Source organism: Haliotis rufescens, unplaced genomic scaffold, assembly GCF_023055435.1.
Source record: "Haliotis rufescens isolate VD_foot unplaced genomic scaffold, xgHalRufe1.0.p SCAF_2, whole genome shotgun sequence".
In the NCBI taxonomy this organism is placed as follows: Eukaryota; Metazoa; Mollusca; class Gastropoda; order Lepetellida; family Haliotidae; genus Haliotis; species Haliotis rufescens.
In genome coordinates this window covers 38,100,362-38,118,998 of record NW_025963890.1, presented here as the reverse complement: position 1 = coordinate 38,118,998, position 18,637 = coordinate 38,100,362, and the positions used below count along the sequence as shown (strand labels likewise).

At 40.2% G+C, this 18,637-nt stretch overlaps 1 protein-coding gene across 1 annotated transcript in view; it reads right to left on the bottom strand.

The window, feature by feature from the left end:
* LOC124151046 (multiple epidermal growth factor-like domains protein 10) overlaps positions 1-16,934 on the bottom strand; it is a 192,372-nt gene extending 175,438 nt beyond the window's left edge. Inside the window, exon 1 of the mRNA XM_048399933.1 lies at positions 16,814-16,934. Within this exon, the coding sequence (XP_048255890.1) occupies positions 16,814-16,874 (61 nt within the window). The 5' untranslated portion in view covers positions 16,875-16,934. The remainder of the gene's footprint in view (positions 1-16,813) is intronic.
* Between the last annotated feature and the right edge of the window lie 1,703 nt (positions 16,935-18,637).

Below are 18,637 nucleotides of genomic sequence, written 5' to 3'. Positions count from 1 at the left end.
TTGTGTGTGTGGCGGATGCTACCCGTATGCTTATCCTTTTTAGAAAAAAAGTGTTGGTGTGACTGATCCATTTGAATGGTTGTCAGTGTTGTTTTGCCCCTGTGCACCCACGGAATCTGTTTCGGCGGATAATCGACACTAGTTATTCTCTGTAGTTGACGTTGTAAATTTACCGTAGACTTGTCAGCTTACATACATCATGACAAAGTATGTACATATGAATAAATAAGTGGTTTATTAAATCTGGACCTTTATATCAAAAAGGACATAACACGCACAGTCAAAACCATTTGCCTCTAACTCGGATATGTCGGATCTCTGGTTGCGTCGAACGGTTCCCGCAAACTATCATTATTTTAACCCACTATTGTGTTGATGTGTTGAGGCTCAGCAAACACATGTATAAGGATAATGTCAATGTTAATCAAAATCCCCAAACCATCGTAATATGTAACGAATGCAATACTAAGGACTACACTCTCTTTGTTAAGTACAAAGTCTAGTACTTTCGGGGTTCCGTCTTATCCGGGACTCGAACACACATTCCTGGAGTGGGGTACCTAATCGCCAGCACACAAAGTCAGTGATCTAACCCACTCAGCCACCGAGGCTTCCACGCAAAAAATTAAAGTCCGACGACTGGTAGTCAAGATCACTTCGTTCGAGTTGTTATATTTGATCCCTTTCTAAATCGCAGTGTGTATTCACTTCCTACTATGTGAAGGAAATGCAAGTACGCGTGTACGGTCAAACTGGTGAGTGAGTGAGTTGGGTTTAACGCTGCTTTAAACAGTATTCCAGTTATATCGCGGCGTGTCAGCTTAATGTGGGAGGAAAGCCCGAAGTGATGCAGGTCTCAGACGTTTACCACTTCGGTGAAACCCACGAGCACGGGTATGGTGCTGACAAACCTAGAAACTGGGATTCGAACCCACAATCATAGGTTTCTGGCGTGCCCAAGGGACGCAATTCTGCACAGCGAATCGCGGCGCCTTAGACGACTGGGCCACCCGTGCCCCCTTAAAAGTATCAAAAGCTTTTAAAAAATGTATAAACAAACAGTAGAATCTACCTTTCTTTTTGCGGGCATATTTCTGGATCATTGCATGGAGTGAAAATATATGATCAGCAGTGGAATAATTTGATCAAATAAAGTTATATATAAAGTCAATTTGTATACCGACTAGAGCGGAGTTTGTAACTGTTCTTGTTTAAAGAAAAATTGGACTTAATTCACGTGGACTTCAACTGCACAATGAGCAGTGGCATGGCAATAAATTCGTAAACAACACAGCCTGTGATCATCATGTGTTCGGGTAATGTAATCAAGTAGTGATCACAGATTTATTTTGATATATATATCCCATTTATATTATATAGACAGTCATGGGTCACCAATGAGTCTGAGTGTTTACTGGCTTCATATCTGGTTAGTATACACTGTACAAATGACCCTTGCACCGAGTCTACTCGTTCAACCGTAACACATCCTCTATCCCATGGCTGATCATTTTGTGGTTACATTCCTGCTCAATATATAGACCCCAGGGAAGTAGTTTGTATGTATTACATTCGCAATGTGGACAATGGTAGCACATTGCCTATTTAAAGAATCAAAATACCACACGGAATTTGGTATCAACGTATTTCTAACCAGGTCTGTCCTAGTTCATATGACCCGTTATCGATGCTCGTGCGTTGTCATCCAAAATTCTCCTATGCTTGGTTTGTGCTCATCAGATCCAGACTATATGATAATATGACAAATATGATGATAGTCTATAATCTGCGTCTCTGCAGGTTGATCCGTCACATTAAACTTGTGCGAGCAACGTTCACCTTTCAGCACCAAAACAATATGCAAACTGTTTCCCGAATAAAATCCCCCAACAAAGTTAGCCACTTAGTACCGTGCAGTGTTAACTGTACTGTTTGATGAAGCATATATATTTTACAGCTTTACATCAACAATGAACCACAAAAAAATAATGTCAAGTATCATATGTGATATTCATAATGAAACAATTGAATTATTGCATACATTTGAAAAACTGTTGTCGTTTCTTAAATGCAAGAAAAAATATATTTAGCTAATTTATTAATCACATGTTCATTTTGGCAAGACATAAGAGTGCAAAATATATGAAATTAAAGTCGTGAATGGTAATACTTAGGTGTAGGGCTATTTCTTTGATCTGAGTAAAATTGACATTCTATGCAGAAATGATCATATTCAGTTTCATTACACAGACTACACAAAATGGACATAAGCGTTCGTCTCCAGAAAGACCAACCTTTCTACCTTCTTCAAGCATTAGGTTATGGCTAGAACAAAAGAAAAGACTTAGAGCAAATTGATATACTCTAACTGGTATTGATGTTAAATATTTTTCTAATACATTGCATGGTTAAATTTGTGAATACATAGTAAATTTGGAAAATGTTTTTAATTTACTTAACCAAGTTCGCTGATCTATACTTGTATAGCTTTGCTTAAAACAAACAATAAACTTATTTACATTTGGAATATCTTGATTACACCAGAGAAAACCAAAACCATATGATGATAATATTTGTTTTTCATGAAAAACCCAACATTCAATACTTTTATCAGTCAAGGACACTTGATAATCATTAAAATGGTTCAAAAAGAAGGATTTTTAGTTTTAAATATCAATCTAGTCCAATATTTAATAATGTTCATATATTGGTTCACTCTGAGTGACTAACGACATATCTCCCCTTGCAACAATATTAGGGCTACTCTGTCTTAAATGTAAAAGTTTTTTACAGTAATTATCATGGAATGTATTAATATCAGGTGAAGGATGAAACCCCCCGACTTCACTGCCATACATCAAGGTTGGTAAAAGCTTGACATCACATAAATGAGTCAAAACATGTAAAGGTAACTTATCAAAATCAATAGTGTTTGTTTTTAGTGACTGAAAAACTTTTAAAAAAGTGTTACCGTTTTCTGTGTATCAAACTATGAACCAGTGCTTGAAAATGTACATCTAAGCATTTATACACTGAAACAATTTCAAGTGGACATGTATTTAGAGAAAATATTTCATATTTATTTAATCGAACACCTTTGCGAAAGACAATTACCTTGCTCTTGACATTATTTATTTGCAGTTGCCATTTATCACAATATTGGGAAAGTGTATTTAATCTCTTTTGAAGACCAATAACTGTACTATCTATTACAACAATGTCATCTGAAAAAGGCAGCATAAATATCCGTAGAGTACCCTTTACTAATACACAATTGCTTATCTTGTTGCAAACAATTTACAATGTCATTAATAAAGAATGAAAATAAAAATGGTGACAACTGGCAACCCTATCTAACTCCAAATAAACAGTCAAAGCATTTAGAATTTAGTAAATGCAGAATTCAGAGATACGCATGATTTCACATGTTCATACATATTTCTAAGTAATCTAAAAACAACACCTTTGATATTACCAGTCTAAAGTATGTACATCAGAGCATTATGTGACACAGAATCAAAAGCTCTTCCAAATCAATAAAGGCACAGTATAGTCTACCTGTATATAATCTTAGATATTTATCAATAATAGTTTGAAGTATGAATATATTATCCACAGTTTGCAACCCCTTTCTAAAACCTGCTGGTTCAGGGATAATAACATTTCCATTAGTTGCCCAATTGGTGAATCTTGTACATATAATTTTAGCAAAGATTTTACCAGATATTTCTAAAAGAGTAATAGGTCTGTAAGTACTAGGGTAATTTACATTACCTTTTTTATGCAAAGGAAGGATGACACTTAAAGTCCACTCCTCGGGATAAATACCAGTCAATAAGATTTCATTAAACAATGATAACAGCATTTCAAAACACATGGGAGGGGCATACTTAAAATATCAAATTGGTACACCACTAAACCCTTGGACTTTTACGATACTATTATCATTAACAGCCTTAAATAGTTCATCTAATGTTATTCTACTATCTAACACATTGTCTTCTCCAGCAGAGTTAATCAAATCTTCACTAATAGATTCTACAAAATGTTGAACATCTGTATAGAACTGGTTCTCACATTCAGCAAAATTACTGCCTTGGAACAAATGATTGAAATGCAATGACCAAGAATCCGGTGAAATTGAATTACTTTTAAATGACCTTATTTGAAAAAAGAGTCCAGAACTGTCAATTTGTATGCGTTGATAAAGCATTGTTAATGTCTGTGATATAACACTGAAACACAGATGTCGATTTCTGTTCACATTGGCCTCCGTACGACATCCACGAGCCAATGTACCAAAATTCTTGATCAAACCAGTTATGTCCCATCCTCATGATCATGAGTTTTTGAATTTCTCCAGGTGTTTTTTTACAAAAGTCTGCACACTATTCAATCAAATTTTGAAATGTTGAAAAGGCATTTTGATTGTCATCGTTGGATATACACGAATTGAAAGTACTTACAGGGTTTTCTGGTAAACAATCCCAGTTTTGACGGTAACGGTTAACTTGTGATTCATCCCAAACGTATCTAGGTTGAGGTGGTATTTCTGCCTGTGACATGGCATCGTGGCCGCGTGTCAATTTCAAAGAGTAGGTCAATGGCATGTGTGAACTTTCAACTTGACTGGAAAGTACTTCAAAATTAGTGATGAGGTTAAAGGTGTTTTCAAGGCACAAAACGTAGTCCACAACACTATTGCCATTATTTACAAAACATGTGAAACGACCGATATTTTTATCTTTATCCAGTCATTATCATAATCGTAGACTGTTAGTTTAAACATATCAATTAGGGAACGTCCACACTTATTGATGATCTTGTCTTGAGAAACTCGTGGAAGTCCTCAATATATCCCACATCTTACTTCTTAGTTATAAGATAGACACCTACCTACCTGATTTAATGTGCAGCACATAGACACAGAGCAGAACAGCGAGTCTGACCCCTCCATGGCGTTTTCTGTTGTCGGCTGACTTGCCATGTCATACAAAGAGTTGAAAGGCGCTATCTGAATGTGACTATTGTGGCTGTTTCACTGTGTATTGAGCGTGTCAGTGTTATTCACCTGGCATGACAAAGCGTTTTAATGTTTTCAAAGTCCGAATACTTTCCCACATCCAAGTACACGTATTTATAGCTAGACATATCGGTATATCTTACCGTAAACATTTGAGTGGGTTCTGCACCTTTTCTTTCCCCGGTTTAGTCACTCAATCCATATCCTTGACATGAGATATTATGGACCTACTAGTAATCATAAGAGAGGTTGTTAACCTCTTGACCTAGGTCAGGTTGGTTTGGATATTATGCTGCAAACTATTATTAGCCCAACATGGTCCTCCATCAAGAGAGTCCGCTGTGCTTGAGCTTAACGTAACTGTGCACTGATGAGAACAAGTGTTTCCGACTTCGAAAATATATCAAATGGTTTGCTGATATAATTAATATATTCAGACTATTGGCAAAAGGTGATTGGGAAGATGAAAAAGGCAACAATAAACAGTTTACGGGGAATTTAAACATGGCATCTTGTAAGTCTTCTTTTCCGCCAATACGTTTTCCTACTGTTTATTATATAGATGTTGAAATAGCCAGTACTTTTGTGCAGTGTTGTGAACAGGCACAGGCTGACAAACCAGATAGTCCCTCCTCTTTAACAGAATATGCGACATGCGCTATGTGATTATCGTTTTCTCTCAGGAAAATGCGAGTGATCTTGTTGTCAGTAGCTTTTACTACGTATATACCTGATGGTATTGGAAACAGATTCATGAAAATGATCGCTTACATCTTATCTCCAAATGTTACTGATTTATTTAATTTGCCGATCGCAATGCTGCATTTCCTGATATGTGGAAATGACACCTTTTCAGAAAAAGTGACATAAATATATTTGTATACTGTACAGACTTGTTTTCAATTCAATTTTCGGAGACATTCGAAGAGTTTGTCGTCACATAACTGAACTCACGAACCTTTACAACGAGACAGTTACTGCTTTAGATAATGATAAGGAAGTAAGTGCGGTATTGTGTGATGTAGGTATGGCACAAGCGATTATAGTATTCAAATTGGATACAGTGTACTAGTGGGCATCAATGGAAATTTATGCAAAAGATTACAGAGAGTAATAATTAATGGTCAGGCATTTAACACAAAACACTTATCAGCTGGTGTACCTCAGGGATATGTTCGTCACCCTCTGTTTAATGGATACGTCACGGAAACCCATGTGGGGTTATGACCGGATCTTCTACGGGGTGTAATATATTCGACTTCTTGTAGTCATGGTATGATTTGTTAGAGGTTTATTGCGCATCTAAAATTTTGTGCAGACATCTGGCATACACGAGTAATAAAACACCTGTCAACAAAGAACAGTATAACAACCAGAATAGCATCATAGAATTATTTTTACGACTTGTTTTTTCGAGAACACCTATGCTGAAAGTGTAGAGTTACTATGATCACGGCTCTCTGAAAATATGAACATAAAAACAATGATTCCACAATATGTGAATACCACTCAGACCTACACCACATACACAAACCATATATTAGGAACATCCCTGTTGATAATTAATTAATCATTTTCTACTCCTTTGAGTTATATTAATTTCAAAATTAATACATTCGCCTAAAAAAATACTCTGGGTTATATGTGAGGCGATGGGCCTATTTATAGGTTGTAAAAACATTTGGACAACCCAACACGAGGGTACAATGTGGGATTTCCATTTCCCATCTATCCACCTGCATCAAATTTACTGTTGTGATCTCATTCAACTCAATACCGCTACTGTCACAAAGCGTGGAACACCCTTCAATGTCACCTTAGTCTTTCATTAAATATTTTATTGCTCCAAAATAAAAGGAAACATATCACACTGTTGTTTATTTGTTATACTACAATGAACAAATAAGGGTGGGCTCTCTGAGTTTTGATAAACCAAATACAAACATCATAAACATTCCCCTATCCCAGATTATTGTATCACCATCACAAAAGGGTCGGGTATACATTCGCCTTAGCAACACAGTTCGCCGAAAGTAATCTTGCTTACAGAAATGGTGATGCGGTGTGGTAGTTGTTGTTTTTGTCTCTGTGTTTCAGGGGTTGCTTTCTGCCTTAGCAAGTTCGACTGACCTGTCCCTCATTGGGACTCATGTGTGTTGGTAGGGTACACATATCTATTGCGAGTTCTGGTATTCATAGAATTTCTGTTTTTGCATTGATATGACATCTATTTTCGTATATTGATATAACTTCATTTTAATCTTTGGCTGCTCTTTTTATATACGTTCGAGTACCTTTCCATATCTCATAAATAGAGTTAGTCTGGCCTTCGCTATTGCATCTCTTGGCTTTAGGAGTGAGGAGTATGGTTTATGCCGATTTTAGCAATATTCCAGCAATATGACGGCGGGGCCATTGGGACACCAGAAATGGGCTTCACGTGGCTTTGGGAGATCCAACAGGTTTGTATATTCACCGATTGACAACATGAACATCGATACACGCAACTGGGGTCGATGACATGCATCAACCAAGTCTGCTAGCCTGACCACCCGATCCCGTTAGTCGCCTCTTGCTTCGTATAGTCGCCTTTTACGGCAAGCATAGGTTGCTTAAGACCTATTCTACCCCGGATTGGCTTGTGGGGTGCCATTTTTCAGTGACATAGGATCAGACTGATTGTTCCCTATTTAACTGATAGCGACCTGTCTTGTAGGAAGCTGTCTATGACGTTTGCCATGTTCCCCTCTACTCCATTTTGTGCTAGTTTTGTGTGGAGTCCGTCATACCATGTCAAAGTCCAGAAATACTGCGGCTAGGTACTGTCTGTTTGAGCATTTTTATTTTATTTTCCAGAGTAAGCTCTTTGTTTGATCAGGTAGGTTTGTCAATATCTCGTACCTGGTTGTGTCAAGACCAGGGGCAGTGCCTTTCCTAGTTGCATTGCGTCATCAAACTCACAGTAAATGGCATATTGTATACCAGATGCTTGCTTTGCGGCCCTTTTGATATCTTAGGCATAAGCATGTTTTTCTTTGGAATACTTTGCTGCAAGTTCTGTTGCTGCTGATAAATGAGAAGTGCTCAGCCAGGTTGTTGGCCTTTCCCTTGACTTTGGCTTATTCTTAAATGAATAAGAAACGCGTTTTTTGAAAACGTATAAGCTTAGTATCTGGTGGATCTGGAGATGAAAATTAATGGTTACACTTTGGTAGAATTAGTGATTTTAGCACGGTATTCCTCCCTAAGAGAGAAAGGTTTCTTGAAAACATTTTCTAATTGCGTTATCATAATTCAAGCTTATCATCTTGTCGAGATCAGTGCTGAATTCACTTCCAAGTAGATCGAACGGATCTTGCATCCACTCCAGGTTCCATTCTTGACGCCTCACATTGCCAATGGCAAGTCCATGATGACACTTGCATAACCTACATAGGTTCAAGGTTCCATTCGTCGAAAATCACCATCTTGAAATAGTAACGTTGTAAGCTTGTGAAATGAAATTGCACACCAAAGGAATATGCAAATGGCCTGGTAATATATATGTATAATCCGAAGCGACATAACATGACGTCAAGTCACATCACAACACAGATGTTGCTCACCAAACAGTTACACATTTCACAGTGTGATATCAAATGTAACATGTTTATGTATGTTTACATATGGCAGGCAAAACGATTTTGCTGGAAATGCAAAACATCCCACAAATAGCCCCTATTTAAATATATAGGTACACATTAGACACCTGCGTAGTTCAATTACTTCAGAACACATGAACATAAAAAAGAACAAGTAATGAAGACGTTTCAGCGATAATATTTAATGGTCAACCAAATTAAACCAGCTGAATATATGTTGTATTTTTAGGTTTTATTATCTCTAAAATATTGGTAAGGAAACAGTATTTCCAGCCCGGACACAAACCCGATATGCATTGGAAACGAGCTTGGGATCCCATAACTTCCATTGGCTAATTTGTATGACTAGTTTGGATTTGAGGAAGATATTGTGATTTTATTCACTAGTATTCGGGTTCAGTTAGGTACTATTAAACTATCCATACTGACTCATTGTCAGAAAACAGCATTTGACATTCTGGTACACTTGATATTTGATGTTCACCCTCCATCGTCCACATCAGAAAAAACTATCCTTTTCAATCATGAAACATTGACTCTGAACCTACATTGAAATTATTGTCCTTATATACAATTCTGTCGTGAGATGATTTTTTGAAGGTCAAGCTGCACTTTCAGATTGGATATTATATAGTTCTTACGGTGAATTATGGTCCAAAGAGTGTCACAAGTTAAACAAGTGAAAGAAAATGTCATCAAAAATTACGATTATCGTATTTTGACTGAATTTTCGCTGCTTTCGATGACGAATACATTTCATGCCATTTGGACCCTTGGGTTTATTTTCAGCTCTCCAAATATGGGCGTCAAGAACCTAATTATATATATGTCATTCGTCGACAAACAGATTTGGTTGTTGATAGGTGTTTGTGTGGATTGGCGTCACTTTGACTGCGCGAACGATCTAACTCCATACTGTGCCGAAGGAAGGGTCACTCTGTTGTCCCCGTTTGCAAGGCGTGTGGGTCGACGTTTTGTCTTTCAGGATGACAACACCCGTACTCACCGTGCACGAATCGTCAATACTCACCTCCAGCGGCACAACATCAATAGAATGCCATGGCCAGCAATGAGCCCAGACCTTTTCCCCTATGGAACACGTCTGGGACATGGTAGGGAGACGTATGCATCAACGTCATAGGCCGCCCAACATGTTGGCTGAACTTGGAAAGACGCAGCAAGGCGTGTGGGACAGACTCCCTCAAATCGTCACTTGGAGACTCATATGAGTGAATGTTTGGCAGTTTATATTACGAATAACTGATAAAAAAACGTCAGCTTTGAAATTTCCCAGCTTACCCGTATCGTACTTCAAGATCGTTGTCGGTCATAACACCTTCTGTCATACTTCACTACCGGTTGTATTGTATTTCCAATTTGTTCATTATTATCATACAACTATCACGAGGAACTAATATGTGGTACATTTGGGGAAATTGTAAGTTAATTCCGAGTATCCCGTACTTTTGTAAGGGTATATCTACTACCACATAACCTTGTAATAAGCTTGAGATAGCCACATCCCGTGTATCCCAACAACCCTGTTGAAAATCCAGGAAGTGAAATACCCACTTTTTACTATGATTAACGTTACACTCCCTGTTCATATACTGAGTGAGCAATACGTGTCCCAACAATGTACCTCCTTTATATATTCACAAATAAGACCTAAGATCGGGGCGAGTTCATGGTGCAGTAAACCGAGGAGAGAGGACAATGAAACACACAGAGCCCATTATAAACTCGCAGCATTGAGGCTAAAAATGCAAAGTGTTTGTTCACTTTAAATTCAAACACACAAATGCAAACTTGGTACCACATCATATGTAATTATAGATAATAGATTAATATGGTTCTCTTACGAAGTTGAGCAACTACAATAAATATTCAATATTATATCGAAATGCCATACATTTCATGAGAGGCTGTGTGCCTTGCCATTGGACATCATTGGCTTTATACGGGGCACGCAAGACTGGATATTGGGGTAAGGATACGTGAACCTCGGGTATGAATGACTGGATCCAGGGGTCCACAGCATGAATGATACATGTAAATATGAGGTACATGTAACGACTGAAGGACCCTGGATTCTGGGGTAGGGACGATGGAAACCCGAGGTAGGGCTCACATGAACCTGGGATCGGGATAACAAGAACCCGGGGTCGGCATGACAGGACATCCAAGGTAGGGATGATATGATCCTGGAGTAAAGATGTTATCATCCTGGAGTAAAGATGTTATGACCCTGCGGTACAGTTGGTATGACCCTGGAATAAAGATGATGTGACCCTGGGGTAGAGATGATATGACACTGGGGTAGAGATAATATGACCCTGGAGTACAGATGATATGACCCTGGTGAAGTGATGATATGACCCTCGGATAGAGATGATATGAAACCGGGATAGAGATGATATGACCCTGGGGTAGAGATGATATGACAGTGCAGTAACGAACATGTGACCTTCCGGTAGAGGTGATATGACCCTGGGGTAGAGATGATATGACCCTGGGGTAGACATGATATGACCCTGTAGTAAAGATGATATGATCCTGTGGAAGAGATGATATTAAACTGGGGTAGAGATGATATGACCCTGGAGTACAGATGATATGACCCTGGTGTAGTGATGATATGACCCTCGGATAGAGATGATATGAAACCGGGGTAGAGATCATATGACCCTGGGGTAGAGATGATATGACAGTGCGGTAACGAACATGTGACCCTCCGGTAGAGATGATATGACCCTGTAGTAAAGATGATATGACCCTGTGGAAGAGATGACATCAAACTGGGGTAGAGATGATATGACCCTGGAGTAAAGATGATATGGCACTGGGGTAGATATGATATGACCCTTGAGTAAAGGTGATATGGCCATTAGTTTGAGATGATATGATATGGTACAAATGATTTGACCCTGTAGTAAAGATGATATGATCCTGAAGTACAGATAATATGACCCTGGGATAGAGATGATATGACCCTGGGGTAGAGATGTTTAGACCCTGGGGTAGAGATGATATGACCCTGGAGTAAAAATGATATGACCCTTGGATTGAGACGATATGACACTGGAGTAAAGATAATATGACCCTGGTGTAGTGATGATATGACACCGGGATAGAGATGATATAACCCTGGCGTAGAGATGATATGACAGTGTAGTAACGAACATGTGACCCTCCGGTAGATATGATATGACCCTCTGGTAGACATGATATGACCCTGGGGTAGAGATGATATGACCCTGTAGCAGAGATGATATGACACTGTGGTAGACATGATATGACCCTGGGATAGAAATGATATGACCCTTGAGTAAAGACGATGTGAGACTGGGGTTGAGATGATATTAACCTGGGGTAGAGATGATATGACCCTGGAGTACAGTTGATATGACCCTGGTGTAGTGATGATATGACCCTCGGATAGAGATGATATGAAACCGGGGTAGAGATGATATGACCCTGGGGTAGAGATGATATGACAGTGCAGTAACGAACATGTGACCCTCCGGTAGAGATGATATGATCCTATGGTAGACATGATATGACCCTGGGGTAGACATGATATGACCCTGTAGTAAAGATGATATGACCCTGTGGAAGAGATGATATCAAACTGGGGTAGAGATTATATGACCCTGGAGTAAAGGTGATATAGCCATTAGTTTGAGATGATATGATATGGTACAAATGATTTGACCCTGTTGTAAAGATGATATGATCCTGGAGTACAGATAATATGACCCTGGGATAGAGATGATATGACCCTGGGGTAGAGATGTTATGACCCTGGGGTAGAGATGATATGAACCTGGAGTAAACATGTTATGACCCTTGGATTGAGACGATATGACACTGGAGTAAAGATGATTGACCCTGGTGTAGTGATGATGACACCGGGATAGAGATGATATAACCCTGGCGTAGAGATGATATGACAGTGTAGTAACGAACATGTGACCCTCCGGTAGAGATGATATGACCCTGGGGTAGAGATGATATGACCCTGGGGTAGACATGATATGACCCTGTAGTAAAGATGATATGATCCTGTGGAAGAGATGATATTAAACTGGGGTAGAGATGATATGACCCTGGAGTACAGATGATATGACCCTGGTGTAGTGATGATATGACCCTCGGATAGAGATGATATGAAACCGGGGTAGAGATCATATGACCCTGGGGTAGAGATGATATGACCAAGTAGTAGAGATGACATGACACTGTGGTAGACATGATATGACCCTGGGATAGAAATGATATGACCCTTGGGTAGAGATATTATGACCCTGGAGTAAAGATGATGTGACCCTGGGGTAGAGATGATATGACCCCGGGGTAGTGATGATATGACCCTGGTTAGAGATGATGTTACCCGCGGGTTGAGATGATATGACCCTGGGGTAAAGATGATATGACCTTGGGCTAGAGATGATATGACCCTGGAGTAAAGATGATGTGACCCTGGGGTAGAGTCGTTCTGACCCTGGACTAAGGATGAAAGACCCTGGGAAAGAGATGATATGACCCTGGGGTAGTGATGATATGACCCTTGGTTTCAGATGATATGAACTTGCAATAAAGATTATATGACCCTGGAGCAAAGATTATGTGACCCTTGAATAGAGAGGATATGACTCTGGGGAAGAGATGATATGACCCTGGAGTAAAGATGACATAACCCTGGGGAAGAGATGATATGACCCTGTGGTAGATATGATATGACCCTGGAGTAAAGATGATATGACCCGGGCGCAGGGATGATATGACCCTGTGGTAGACATGATATGACCCTGGGGTAGAGATGATATGACCCTGTAGTAGAGATGATATGACACTGTGGTAGACATGATATGACCCTGGGATAGAAATGATATAACCTTTGGGTAGAGATATTATGACCCTGGAGTAAAGATGATGTGACCCTGGGGTAGAGATGATATGACCCCGGGGTAGTGATGATATGACCCTGGTTAGAGATGATGTGACCTGCGGGTTGAGATGATATGACCCTGGGGTAAAGATGATATGACCTTGGGCTAGAGATGATATGACCCTGGAGTAAAGATGATGTGACCCTGGGGTAGAGTCGTTCTGACCCTGGACTAAGGATGAAAGACCCTGGGAAAGAGATGATATGACCCTGGGGTAGTGATGATATGACCCTTGGTTTCAGATGATATGAACTTGCAATAAAGATTATATGACCCTGGAGCAAAGATTATGTGACCCTTGAATAGAGAGGATATGACTCTGGGGAAGAGATGATATGACCCTGGAGTAAAGATGACATAACCCTGGGGAAGAGATGATATGACCCTGTGGTAGATATGGTATGACCCTGGAGTAAAGATGATATGACCCGGGCGCAGGGATGATATGACCCTGGGGTAGAGATGGCATGATCCTGGAGTAGACATGATATGACCCTTGACTAAGGATGACATGACCCTGGGGTTGAGATGATATGACCCTGGAGTGAAGACGATGTGACCCCGGGGTAGAGATGCTATGACACTGGGGTAGAGAAGCTATGACACTCGGGTAGAGATGATATGATCCTGGGGTAGAGATTATATGGCCCTTGGATAGAGATGATATGTCCCTGGGCAAGACATCATATAACACTTGAATGGGTTAGAGATAATTTTGCCCTTGGGTAGAGATGATATAACCCTGAAGTAAAGATGATATGACCCTGGGATAGAAATGGTATGATACTGGGGTAGAGATGATATGACCCTTGGGAAGAGATGATGTGACCCTAGGGTAGAGATGAAATGACCCCTTGGGAAGAGATAATATGACCCTGGGGTAGAGATGAAATGACCCTCGAGTAAAGATGATGTTACACTGGGGTAGAGATGATATGACACTGGGGTAGAGATGATATGACCCTGGGGTAGAGATAATATGACCCTGGACTAAAGATGACATGACCGTCGGGTAGAGATGATATGATCTGGGGGTAGAGATTATATGGCCCTTGGATAGAGATGATATGTCCCTGGGCAAGACATCATATAACACTTGAATGGGTTAGAGATAATTTTGCCCTTGGGTAGAGATGATATAACCCTGAAGTAAAGATGATATGACCCTGGGATAGAAATCGTATGACCCTGGGGTAGAGGTGATCTGACCCTTGTGTAGAGATGATATGACCCTGGACTAAAGATGATATGACCCTGTAGTAAAGATGATGTGACCATGAAGTAAAGATGATGTTACCCTGGGATAGATATGACCCTAGAGTTAAGATGATGTGACCCTAGGAATCAGATGATATGACCCTGTAGTAAAGATGATATGACTCTTGGGTAGAGGTGTTCTGACCCTGAACTAAGGATGATATGGCCCTGGGACAGAGATGATATGACCCTGGGGTAGTGATGATATGACCCTGGGGTAGAGATGATATGACCCTGGAGTAAAGATGATATGACCTTAGGGTAGAGATGTTCTGACCCTGGACTAAGGATGATATGGCGCTTGGATAGTGATGATATCTCCCTGAAGTAAAGATGATATGACCCTCTGGTAAAGAAGATGTGACACTGGAGTAGAGATGACATGACCCTGGGGTAGAGATGATATGACCATGGAATAAAGATGATGTGACCCGGGGATGGAGATGATATGACCCTGGGGTAAAGATGATATGACCCTGGGCTAGAGATGATATGACCCTAGAGTAAAGATGATGTGACTCTGGGGTAGAGATGTTCTGACCCTGGACTAAGGATGATATGGCCCTGGGATAGAGATGATATCTCCCTGAAGTAAAGATGATATGACCCTGAAGTAAATATGATGTGACCCTGGGGTAGTGATGATTTGACCCTGGCGTAAAGATGATATGACCCTGGGGTAGAGATGATATGACAGATATGATATAACCCTTGAGTAAAGGTGATAGGGCCATTGGTTTGAGATGATATGATATGGTACAGATGATATGACCCTGTAGCAAAGATGATATGATCCTGAAGTAAAGATGATATGACCCTGGGATAGAGATGATATGGCCCTGGGGTAGAGATGATATGACCCTGGAGTAGAGATGATATGACCCTGGCGTAGAGATGATATGACCATGGAATAAAGATGATGTGACCCGGGGGAGGAGATGATATGACCCTTGGGTAAAGATGATATGACCCTGGGCTAGTGATGATATGACCCTGGAGTAAAGATGATGTGACCCTGGGGTAGAGATGTTCTAACCCTGGACTAAGGACGATATGACTCTGGGATAGAGATTATATCACACTGAAGTAAAGATGATATGACCCTAAAGTAAAGATGATATGACCCTGTGGTTAAGAAGATGTGACACTGGAGTAGAGATGACATGACCATGGGGTAGAGATGATATGACCCTGGCGTAGAGATGATATGACCCTGGAATAAAGGTGATGTGACCCGGGGGTGGAGATGATATGACCCTGGGGTAAAGATGATATGACCCTGGGCTAGAGATATTATGACCCTGGAGTAAAGATGATGTGACTCTGGGGTAGAGGTGTTCTGACCCTGGACTAAGGATGATATGGCCCTGGGACAGAGATGATATGACCCTGGGGTAGTGATATGACCCTGGGGTACAGATGATTTGACCCTGTAGTAAAGATGATGTGACCCTGGGATAGAGAAGATATGACGATGAAGTAAAGATGACATGACCCTATGATAGAGATGATAAGACCCTAAATTAAAGATGATGTGACCCTATGATAGAGATGATATTGCCCTGTAGTAAAGATGATATCACCCTGGGATAGAGATGCTATGACCTTCAAGTAAAGATGATGTTACCCCGGTGTGGAGATGATATGACGCTGAAGTAAAGATGATGTGTCCCTGTAGTAAAGATGATGTGACACTGGGATAGAGATGATATGACCCTGTAGTAAAGATGATGTGTCCCTGGGGCAGTGATGATATGACCCTGGGGTAGAGATATGAGCCTGAAGTAAAGATGCTTTGACTCTGTAGTAAAGATGATGTGACACTGTAGTGGAGATGATGTGACCCTGGGGTAGAGATGATCTGACCCTGGAGCAAAGATGATATGACGCAGTTATAAAACGTGTTTCGTCATCGTAATAAACCCATCTGATCTCCTCACCCCATGTCAGCTGTATCCATCCTGCTAACGCCACCACAACGAGTATCCTGTCACCCGCCATGTTGAACAACGAGGAAGTGAAATACCCTGTCAAACTGTGTTAAACGTTACGCTGACTGCACATCTACTGTGTGGTGTATATACACTTGCAGCGATGTAACTCCATTGTGTGTTTTAAGTTATGAAGTTTTCAATTTATAACAGCATTGGGTTAAGACAGATCACTTAACGACATATATCTCATGATCAGTTAGGACTCGGAAATAATATTTCCATTATCCGTAACAGAATACTTCATACCGACATTGCCTTTATATACTTCGTCATTTTCACAACGAGGGACTAACCTAATATGCTATTATTTCAATTTACAAAATAGCAGACAAGTAATGATTGCAGATTAGATGTGCATTACTACGTTACGTTTCAGAAGGAATTCAAATCAGCACTTGTGTAGCACTAACATAGTTATAATGTGTTTTCCGCACTGTCGCGAAATGTGTGCATGTTTTAATTAAGCGCCATTTGATGGTATACTGTTAGAGGATTGCGACACTATCGCGGCATCATAACAGTATAACATAGTAATCGTGTGTTCAGTTATACTTAAAAATATGGTATTCTTTTTATTTAAAATACGCGACTGAGGCTAGAACAGTTCTACTTACACATATTTTACAGGGATAACACGTTTTACTGAACATGTGTAGCGTTCGTGCATGTGTGTCGTTGTTCGTGCAGCCCTTCGTGTCACCGTGTTCATGACCCGTGACGATACAGAGAATAGGCCTCAGCAACTCATGGTTTCCGGAAGAGGTACCTGACGGGATCGGTGGTCAGGATTGACGACTGAGTTGATGCACGTCATCGTATCCCAATTTGTGTAGATCGATGCTCGTGATGTCAATCACTGGATTGTCTTCTCCAGATTCGAATATTTACAGACCGCCGCCATATAGCTATAATATCCCTGGGTGCGGCGTTAAACAACTATCAAACAAACTAAGTTCTTTCCGTTAGTGCACATATTCCTTTCATTTCCTCTCTTCAGTGATGTACACATATCACGACAGACAAAACTACGAAAGTTGCTAAATGTTGTAATCAAACTCATAACCTGCCGTGATACCTTTGTTCTCAGACAAAGCTGCAATTTCCTTCTCGGAACATGTTTCCTTCATAGTCTGTGGATTAAATCTTTGTATTTACTGTTCTTGGGATACTTCCCGTAAAAGGGAAACGAGTCCTTTACATACAGACAGGAGAATATCCGCGCCTATACACAGCAGACGCAATTCATAAAGTAGTTTTTAGTTTCAACAAAACAAGCAAATATGCTGTGATGTAACAAGTTTTTCCGGTCCATCACTTGATTGGTTTGGTTGCAGGCTGCCTTCGCATGACATGAGTATTGCTGTGCGGCCTCAGAAAAAAAAAACACTAACTATTTTATGCAAATCGTGTACATGGCGCATGCTCCCGGTACGGTACAATACGCTTACCCTTTTTGCTAACACCTGTCATCATTGATTTTCAGTGATCCATTCATATAATTTTCACCCCTATTTTGCCCTTTGCCCTTTGCCCTATGTAACCTGCTTCGTCGGAAAATTGACACTGTTTGTTCTCTGACGTTGCGTGTTATATTAAACAGTTCTTTGGGAGAGACCGGCGCCTGGACACATCAGGACAGAGGAGAATGGATCTCAACTGGTAATAATATGGAATTACTCCTTGGTGGGAGCTGTTGAACCCTGGCCAGGCAATCATGTGCTCGTGTGCAGGTGGCCATATATATTGTCCAACAGATATATCGATATTGAT